The sequence below is a fragment of the Dryas octopetala genome, chromosome 2 (assembly GCF_963921425.1).
Source record: "Dryas octopetala chromosome 2, drDryOcto1.1, whole genome shotgun sequence".
Classification (NCBI taxonomy): Eukaryota; Viridiplantae; Streptophyta; class Magnoliopsida; order Rosales; family Rosaceae; genus Dryas; species Dryas octopetala.
In genome coordinates, this window is record NC_141367.1 from 3,225,406 (window position 1) to 3,235,343 (window position 9,938).

At 35.6% G+C, this 9,938-nt stretch overlaps 1 protein-coding gene across 3 annotated transcripts; it reads right to left on the minus strand.

Annotated features, from left to right (window-relative positions):
• Positions 1 to 2,924: 2,924 nt before the first annotated feature.
• WRNEXO (Werner syndrome-like exonuclease) lies at positions 2,925 to 7,702 on the minus strand. Of its 3 annotated transcripts, none has more exons than XM_086233570.1 (7): positions 7,620 to 7,702; positions 7,095 to 7,400; positions 5,492 to 5,671; positions 4,275 to 4,405; positions 4,000 to 4,161; positions 3,574 to 3,684; positions 2,925 to 3,475 (listed from the first exon to the last, which is right to left on the minus strand). In XM_086233570.1, exons 2-7 carry the CDS (start codon positions 7,366 to 7,368, stop codon positions 3,398 to 3,400), a joined length of 936 nt encoding a protein of 311 aa, XP_086089696.1. In that variant the 5' UTR covers positions 7,369 to 7,400; positions 7,620 to 7,702; the 3' UTR covers positions 2,925 to 3,397. The 3 variants fall into 3 exon arrangements, with proteins under 3 accessions (XP_086089696.1, XP_086089694.1, XP_086089695.1); XM_086233568.1 differs by having other exon boundaries at positions 5,492 to 5,674; XM_086233569.1 differs by having other exon boundaries at positions 5,492 to 5,674; positions 7,510 to 7,646.
• Positions 7,703 to 9,938: the final 2,236 nt, after the last annotated feature.

Genomic DNA, 9,938 nt, shown 5'->3' on the forward strand with positions numbered 1-9,938 from the left:
TTTCTTGATATTTTTTATTGGGGAGATTAAATTCCATGCAAGTGTGTACCCCGAATTTGCAAAGAAGATGATAGTTAACATCAAGATAACAATAAGCCTTACCACATCATCTGTTCTGTCTTCTTGAAGGGCTTTTGTAAGTGTATTTTAGCTTCTTTTTTGGTCACTCTTATGTCTTTGTTGAAACATCTCTTTGCAAAACTTGAATCTGATCAGCCATAGTTGTCGATTTGTACTTCCTTTCCATTACTTGGCAACCCAAACATCTTTGCAACATCTTCAACTTCAATTGCTTCAGATCTTCCCCCAATTTTGAATTTGTGTGTTGTTGTGTCATACAAGCTGAGGATATAGTGGATCTGTTGGTTTGATTTCCTGTGTTCTTTCTTTGTTATTAATCCTCCGTTGCAGGCATCGAAAAAAGTTCAAAAATGAGTCTTTTTTAACTTGTCCAGATGCTTCTGTTGTAGACTAGGCTTGATGCTTTGGAGGATATTCAGAAAGCTCACCATGTTAGATCGATATTGTATACCTGGATTCCTTTTAGCATCCTTTGCTAGTGATTTTTTCTCACTCTATAAATGTTTAAACAGTTACACTTATTAGGATATGCTATGAATTGAAACATGTCAAGGTATACTCAAACATAAGAAACATGTCAAGGTACATTTCCTTGTCCCATATTCAGTTACATTGCATTTATAGTAAAGTAAAGTAAACATGTGTAAAGTAAAGTAAACAGTAAAGTAAAGTGAAACTGTTTTCTCCTACACTAAGTGAAACTGTTTCCTCTTAGACTTGGTTATAATTACATACATTTGTGCAACTTGAATAAACTAGATGAAACTACATCAGTCAAATGATGAAACCATATTACATTATTCAACTTAGTGAAACTGTTTCCTCCTACACTAAGTGAAACTGTTTCCTCCTAGACTTGGTTATAGTTACATATATACATTTGTGCAACTTGCATAAACTAGGTGAAACTACATCAGTCAAATGACGAAACCATATTACATTATTCAACTTAGTGAAACTGTTTCCTCCTACACCAAGTGAAATTGTTTCCTCCTAGACTAAGTGAAACGGTTCTTATTTAGAAATTGATTTGCAATTTTTTTTGTGTTTTCACCTTAGATTTCGGTGCTTTGTTTTGTTTTGTTGCTTGCTTCCCCTTTGCCATTTTTTAGACCCTGCAATTTTGAAAGTAGTCACAGTTTTAGAACCCTGCAATTTTTAAGTCTCACTTTGCATAAGAAACACAAATTCCATTCAAATATAGTTACATTAGTACACTTACCGAGAATACCCACAAATTTTTATGTTCCAGAATACCCAGAAGAAAATTATGTACAATTACCTTTTCTGCAAAAATTCTTTATGTTTGTTGTCGATTTTGGTTTTCTTCAGCTAATATATGTGTTGGTTTGTAGGAAAGGGAGTAGATTTCGGAATGAGAAATCGTGGGGGATGAGTGGCGGAAGTTGAAGAGTGAGTGGGTTCTGAAACTATTTTCGGAGGGGGGAGTGGGTTCTGAAACTGGTTTCGTGATGGAATCATAAATCGTGGGGGGGGGGGGGGGGTTGGGGGAAGTTCAGAAATCTTGATGGGTTCTGAAACTGTTTTCGTGGGGGGGGGGGGAGTCGGTCCGAAAATGTTTTGTAATGGAAGGAGAAATCTTGGAGGGGGGAGTGGGGGAAATTGAACTGGGATGGGTTCTGAAACTATTTTCGTGGGAAAGAGGGTTTGAAACTGTTTTCGTGAAGGAGATCGTGGGATATTTTGTGTGCTACATGTTTGTAATGGGGTGGGCTTGTGGGTTTGGGGTGGGTTGGGCTACTGGCGGGGGTTGGGCTTCCAGCTGTCCTGTGGACTTGCTTGGATGCGGTAATGGCTGGGTTCTAATGGCATACATGTAAATTAATGTAATTAATAAGCCTAAATTATTAATAGACTTTGAATTGGGTGCGGCTGGTGTGTCTGATTATGGTTGGGTACAGCAACAAAGTTTTCTCTATAAATGGGTGCTACAAATTACGGACTATTTTATACTTTTATTTTACCATTTTACCATTTTATTACTTTATTCTTTTAAATTTTATATGAAGTGCGGAAACTGATATGGATTTATTTTTTAAAAAAATGGTTGAAGTTTTATGTACGAAGAATACTGAAAATGAATAATATAAGAGATCAATATTAAATTAACGGGTTTATGGTGGTGGAATGACTAAAAATGAAGACCTTCGTGCAAAAAAGACTTCTTTTAGAAGTTAGAAAATCAACCCTTTTGCATGGAGACATTGGTTATTTCTATTTTTCTTCGGTAATGAAAGGAATTGGTTATTACGGAAAAGGAAAATGGTAAAAAAAATCATATGCATGTCAAATTGTGGTGGGCTTGTAAGGAAAAATGTGTTCTTACATGTAAGGAGCCAAACATGGCTGAATCCTTAACATTGATACACCTTTATTCTGCAAAATCAGTCTTGGAGTGCGTCAACTCCTACTAAAATACACAAGGGATTGCGATTGAATCTGTGAAACTTTCCTTTTGTTTTGTTATAGACAAGTAAATGGAGTTGCAGGACGTCATACAACCTAAAATCCAAACCCAAACATACAACACGCAACAAATGACAAACTCGACTGGGAAAGATGGCAAATATCATACAACATTCCAAACAGAGAGCCTTAAAACCTTGCTTCAAAACAAAGACCAACACATCAATGCCAATTAGCCAACTATCCAACAAGATAGTGTACTTGCACAGTTTGAGCACTAATCATCTAGCCAGTATGACAATGTAATACGTAATTATGCAAGCACTACAAGAAAATAGAGACAATTTGTTAAGGTTATGGCAAGGCAAATTGAAGCAATTAATGATTCTCATTTCAGAATGTATTTGGAAAAAGAATATCAGTAAAACTATGAGACATGTAAAAAATATATTTAAGAAGATAGCATGAGCTTGGACCACAGTCGAGGGGAGGAGTCGAGAACTTGTCATTATATTCATAATGGCGTGATAACGAAGCTCCCAAACTTGCTCCTCACTGTCCTTAGCCTTAGTTTTTGAAATGCCTCAAAACTTACTCCCCCCTCCCCCCCTGAAATGAAAAAAAAAAAAAAAAAAAAAAACCTTAAAGAAATTGGGGTCAAAGCTGCATCTTCAATCAAGATTGATTGGAGATATTGGGATCAATTGACCCCATTGTCCCTCTGCCACTGCCCCAATAAATGTAACCAATATATTTGCTGCATCTGAAGCAATGTCTCATTATGATGAACCCCTCTAATCTGAGAATATCCTGGTAAAGGCTATACATGTGGTAACATAAGATATATTATACATTTTAATTTTAATCCTGATGTTACCAGCGAAAGTCATTACAATGGTACAGCTTCTTGTTCCTCACTCTGGTTGTCGGCTGTAACTTTTTCCACATCAGGGAGGCCCCTTAACACCTAACAGAGAGACAAAATCATTAATGGTGCTTGTTGTGACAGCCTCTATATTATTGACAGAAAAAAAAAAAAAAATAAAGTGTTGATAATTAACTAACCTCATGTAGATACCATGATGCGAATGCATCAGTGGCAGCATACTGTAACTGCTCCTTTGATAAAAAGTTGGCCTCCCAGTTTCCCAATCTAATTTTATTGGGCTTCAGAAGCTGCAATAGTGCAATGTTTATAAAACGTTAACAGGACTTCTTACCTAAATTTATTACCTGTATTTGTGAAGTAGAATAAAAAATTACTTTAGCGGATTTAAATACCATTACTGATCAAATTCCAGTGTAACGCTTGAGGGAAAACAAGTAGGTTACAATCCGACTCTATTCAAGCTAACAGATGGATACAAGAATGGAGAATAGAGGTGGACAATATTGGCATTCCCTCTGTTCAGTAGCCTTAGATTTCACAGAAACAGTAGTAAATATAAGGGATTCAGAATATTCGATGGCATAGAAAAACCAAATGATTACCTGTTTGCAAACAAGCTTCTCAGTTAGAGATGAAAGTCCCCAATTCTTTGTATCTCCAACAAGCTTTTGATTAGCTAGATATGAAAGATCCTCTACAGCTTTAATAGATACATTATAATCTTTAAAAACCTTAACAGAATCATTGGCAATGCCAACTCCAACCTGTGCATATATCATGCATTATATCAGAATAACATAAGGTATGTTCCAGAAAAAAGATTTCATGCATATATGGGTGGCAAATGTAGTAAGTCTGTACAATACATGTTACAGACCTTCAAAATTGTAGCATTTTCGAGAAGTAACTGCAGACTTGGAGGAATTCCAGAATGAATAATTTGCATCACATGACAACAATTTTTGTCTCCACATATCTGCATAACTGCAGCCTTCCCAGGTGGAACACCTGCATTTTTAGGTTTTCTCCATGATGAAAATCCAGCATGATGCATATGTCTTCAAAAAACATAACAAAACCCTGCCCCAAGAATAATGAATAATAACCTCATATTTAATTGGAAAAATCAAACACAATGATTTATAGGCCACTAAGCCAAAGGAGTGAACATTTTTTACATAGATTTGTAATAAACATGTCGAAAAGCAGATGGCAAAGACAGCGTAAGAAATGAAGAAGAAAGTCAACAGAGCACATGAAAAGAATGATCATCAACGGCCAAAACACTATAAACATGTCAAAGGTTCTGGAAGCCCCCTCTGCCTTCCGGAGGAATTATCATCATGGCATACCAAAGAGAAAAGGTATAACCCATATGGCCCCTCCTTCCCCCTTCCAGTTAAAGGACAAAATAAAATACAATAAAACATATGGACTTTTACAGTCTAATTGAAATATCTATCATTTCACTATTCCACAAGGGGAAAAAATGTAACTGAATCAACAAGCAGCATGCCTCTAGCTTCTTCGGGGGCCCAAACTAATTTTGCATTCCAGTTCCCATTATATATACACCAAATATTAGAATATTATTTTTCCAATATAAAATTTTTAACTAACAAGAAAGAGAGAACAGTTTTTTTTTTAATTTTTTTTTTCAGGGAAGAGAGAGAACGGTTTTTGCACCATAGTAAAAGTGTTTGTTTTACGTTATCAGTCCCTTGTGTTTGCTCCAAGTCTCTTCCTTCTCAGCCTACATCTAGGGTCCAAAACAATGAGGAAAATAGGAGGAATGGAGAAGGTAGAGAGTAGGCATGTGAAAATGCCCACCCTCATAGAAGAAGAGGAGGAGGAAGTGCGGATAGAGAGTCAGAACTTGGATCTTCTCCAAGTCAAACATCATATGTGTCATGTGGGATGTGTTGCCACATTCAGGTTTATGCATCCATATCGTCAAAGCCAATGTGAATTATGAGTCAATTCAATTTTCTTGATGCAAAAAAAGTCCACAACAAGATGTATGCATGATGTTAGAGAGAATAGATCAATCTAACAAAAGAACGAAACAATTCCTAAGGGAACTACTAAACCAACCTCTTTTGAATGTGGGTCTCCACTCAATGTCAAATCCAACTGCATTTTGACCCAAGTCTTTTTTCTTTGCTTCAACAGTCTTTAAAACCTCCATGGCAGCTTTCTCCACTTCAACAGCAGTCCTGCTATATTTAATTTTACCTCCAAAATTCATCACGGGATATCTCATCCTTGTATTGGCTGCTTTAGGAAATAAATGTTGCAGTATAACATTATGCATCTTCAAAAGAGAAATTAAAGGAACAAAGAAAACAACTTGTGTAGATATAAATGATGCATGGAAATGATATCAAAATGCTCATGCACAGTACCAAACATGTGAAAGCAAATAAACCCTGCTAAAAATTAGTGAAACCTTCAATAGTCATATAATTCTTCCTAACTAGATTTTGCAAGACAAAAATGATGCCCTAGTATCAAGCTAGATTATTTTGACAATAAGATTTGTCTGATAGTCTGATTTTGTACCCTTTGAGGTTCTAGGAATTTTCAATAGGGAGGACCTTCAAAACCCCCATCAGGGAACCCTCAAACAACAATAAAATTTAGGTCATCCTTCACTTATCCACCATTAATGTCGTATACACTTAACAACCCCATCTAAACTTCCCTTTAATCAAAATTCAGGTTCTCTTGAAATATAAGAAATGTAATAAGGACTAACCTCTAATTTTCTGAATAAATTAAAGAAAATTGTTTGTTGCTATTATTAATTAGTTTTTATTGCTGTCATTAATTAGTTTTTGTTCTCAATAATCAATTTTATTTTTTTTTGCCCACAGCTGGGATGAATGGGGAGTTGTTGAGGTTTGGGTTGTGGAGGCGTGTCTCTTCTTTTTCTAACTTCTTGTGTTTTTTTTGTTTTATATCTTTGGTGGTCTAAGAGTAGATTCCTCACCCTCTAGCATTGAGGTGGCAAAGTAAACCTTTTGCTTGTTCTTTCATCTTAAGGCATTGAATTTATCCAGCCTAGCAATCCAAGCCTAAGCCTCCAGAGGCCTGGAACTACCCTTAAATGCAGGCGGTTCAGTCAAATTACTGCTTGGTAATGTTGCAGTGTGGCCTCCAGTTCAACCCTCTGCTGCCTACCCTCTGCTGCCTAATGTCTCATACAAGCCTAAAATAACGTTGCATTAAACTAGCTAGACTCTATATGGCCTTATAAAGCCTTTCAACGACAATGGGTGCTGCCCAAAACATGAAACTACCAAAAGTTATTATGCTACTTTTCTACATAATGCTATGCTCATCTGCAATCCCAAAATCCAACACTCAGGCTAGTCACAATCTTAAACTAGGCTTTTATTTTCTACATTATAATAAGCAAACCCCTGCTCCACAAAAGATGGGAACTTCTTCCTTACTACACAAAAGATGAGCACAACCACAATTAAACGCATTAAGAAAAACATTATGAACAAATGCCAATCCATTGTCGTAAACGTATAGCAGGGCGGGTTAAACTCTCTTTTTTTTTTTCCTTTTCAATCAAAATCATCATCAAGCAGCATATATGCATCAGCCTAACAACATGGCTGATGCCCCTAAAGCCTCAAGACTGAAAACCAAGATTTATAACCAACAAACGCAGCAGCCAACATACCTTGACGACAAGGTGAGAGAGAGAAAGCGTTTGGATGCTGGAGAGCGAGAACCGACTTGGGCAGTCGGCGTCTCAAGTGGTCTTGTTGGGCGGCGTAGTGGCTGTCTGGTGTGGACCGTCGTTTTTTGGGGAGATACGAAGTTGCAGCTTCGAATGCGGCTTCAATGGCTTGAAGGTCTTCTTCTGTTAAGGGCTCATCCAACTCCCATTCCGAAAAGTTAGTCTTGCTCTTGCTTTTGTTGTTGCCATCTTCTTGGGATTGCGAGCACTCCATTGACTCCAATACACCATTCCTCACATTTCGCTCTGCATATTGAAAAGACTGCTTTCTTTAATCACATCAAAGCCGAAGAATTTCGGGTACCCAGATGAGCAAATTGCATGAAATCACATAATCAAGAGAAATTATAGATACTCAGATAAGATAATGAACCGAATTGCTTGAAAATCACATCAGAAGCAAGAACTTAGAGATGCCCAGATGATCAAATACGCATGAAACTAAGATGAGAGTGATCATTATACCCGGGTGGCGATGCCGACGATGGAGAGGAAGAGGGAGGCAAGCACGAAGGGAAGGCCCAGTAGAAAGCTAATATTGAATTTTGAATTCTAATTTACACAAGTCTTCAAATTTCAGTTCCGAGAAAATTTTAGATGAAAATTAATTTTGATCCGAAATTTTTTCAGAAATTTTGATTTCCACAAAATTAAATAAAAACGATAAAAATTATTATCAAAATTACAAAAATTTTGAATGAAACCAAGGAATAAAATTTCGGGTTTCGAGAAAATTTCAATGGAAATTGAAAATTTTTAAATTTCGACAAAAATTCAACAGAAACGACGGAAATTGTTATCAAAATACGAAAATTTTGAATGAAACTTTACCATATGTTTATTTAACATATTATCTACTATATTGATAAAAAACATTGAAAAAATTAAATTATATGGTAGATTTCATGTGATATGTGATGAATATAATGCACGCTGGAGGCAAATACTATTAAATAAAATTAGTATAATGAATAAATAAAATTATTATATTATTTATACTCTATAATTTATACACTAAATCATATATACTCTATATACTAAATCATATATACTCTATAATATATACACTAAATTTTATATATTTTATAATGTGTATTCTATATTCTTTAGGATATGGTATAAGATATTAAAGTTTAGGCTCTTTAAGATATTTTTAATTATTTTTATATAAAAATGTATTAGGATTTAAAATTTAAAAACAACTAAACGAAATCCCAAATTTTTTTTTTCTTTCTAATTACACAAAGACCCCAAACCTCAAGTCCTTAACCAATTCTAAACTTTTTTTTTCCTTTCTCTTTTCTTTTTTTCTTTTCTTTTCTTTTCTTTTTCTTTTCTTTCCTTCCTTCATTTCCTTCTTTTCTTCTTTCTTCCCGTGACTTCACCAAACCCATTCTCTTTCTTCTTTCCCACTGCCCAGCCACCAAACTCATTCTCACCCATTCTCTTTCTTCTTTCCCACTGTGCAGCCACCAAACTCATTCTCACCCATTCTCTTTCTTCTTTCCCACTGCCTTTCTTTCTTCTTTCCCACTGCGCAGCCACCAAACCCATTCTTTTTCTTCTTTCCCACTGCCCAGCCACCAGACCCACGCCGAAACCTTCTCTCTCCTCTCTCTTTCTCCTCCCTCATTCTCTTCCCCCTTTCTCCTTATTTTCCTCCTTCCCTCCCTGATCTCTTCTCTCTCTTCGATCTACTGCCTTCGGCGACGGCCGGCGACGAGGCCAGCTCGCCTCTTTCTCCCTTCTCTCCCTCTGGTCTTCGCTTCCTTCCTCAGTCCCTCACTGACTTCAGCTGGGTATTTAGCGAAATTTCGTCGAAATTTTGCTAAATTTCAAAATTTCAGCGAAATTTTGAATATTTCGGCGAAATTTTCCGAAATTTGGTCGAATGGGTGTTAAAATTTCGGAACCCTTAAAAATCGAAATTTAAGAGAATGAGTTTGGTGGCTGCGTAGTGGGAAAGAAGAAAGAAAGGCAGTGGGAAAGAAGAAATAGAATGGGTGAGAATGAGTTTGGTGGCTGCATAGTGGGAAAGAAGAAAGAGAGGCAGTGGGAAAGAAGAAAGAGAATGGGTGAGAATGGGTTTGGTGGCTGGGCAGTGGGAAAGAAGAAAGAGAATGGGTTTGGTGAAGTCATGGGAAGAAAGAAGAAAAGAAGGAAAGGAAAGAAGGAAAGAAAAGAAAAAGAAAAGAAAAGAAAGAAAAGAAAAGAAAGAAAAAGGAAAAGAAAAGAAAAAGAAAAAAAAAAGAAAAGAAAAAAAGAAAAGAGAAAGGAAAAAAAAAGTTTAGAATTGGTTAAGGACTTGAGGTTTGGGGTCTTTGTGTAATTAGAAAGAAAAAAAAAATTTGGGATTTCGTTTAGTTGTTTTAAAATTTTAAATCCTAATACATTTTTATATAAAAATAATTAAAAATATCTTAAAGAGCCTAAACTTTAATATCTTATACCATATCCTAAAGAATATAGAATACACATTATAAAATATATAAAATTTAGTGTATATATTATAGAGTATATAGGATTTAGTGTATAAATTATAGAATATAAAGAATATAATAATTTTATTTATTCATTATACTAATTTTATTTAATAGTATTTGCCTCCAGTGTGCATTATATTCATCACATATCACATGAAACCTACCATATAATTTGGTTTTTTCAACGTTTTTTATCAATGTAGTAGATAATATGTAAATAAACATATGGTAAAGTTTCATTCAAAATTTCCGTCGTTTCCGTCGAATTTTTGTCGAAATTTAAAAATCTTCGAAATTTCCG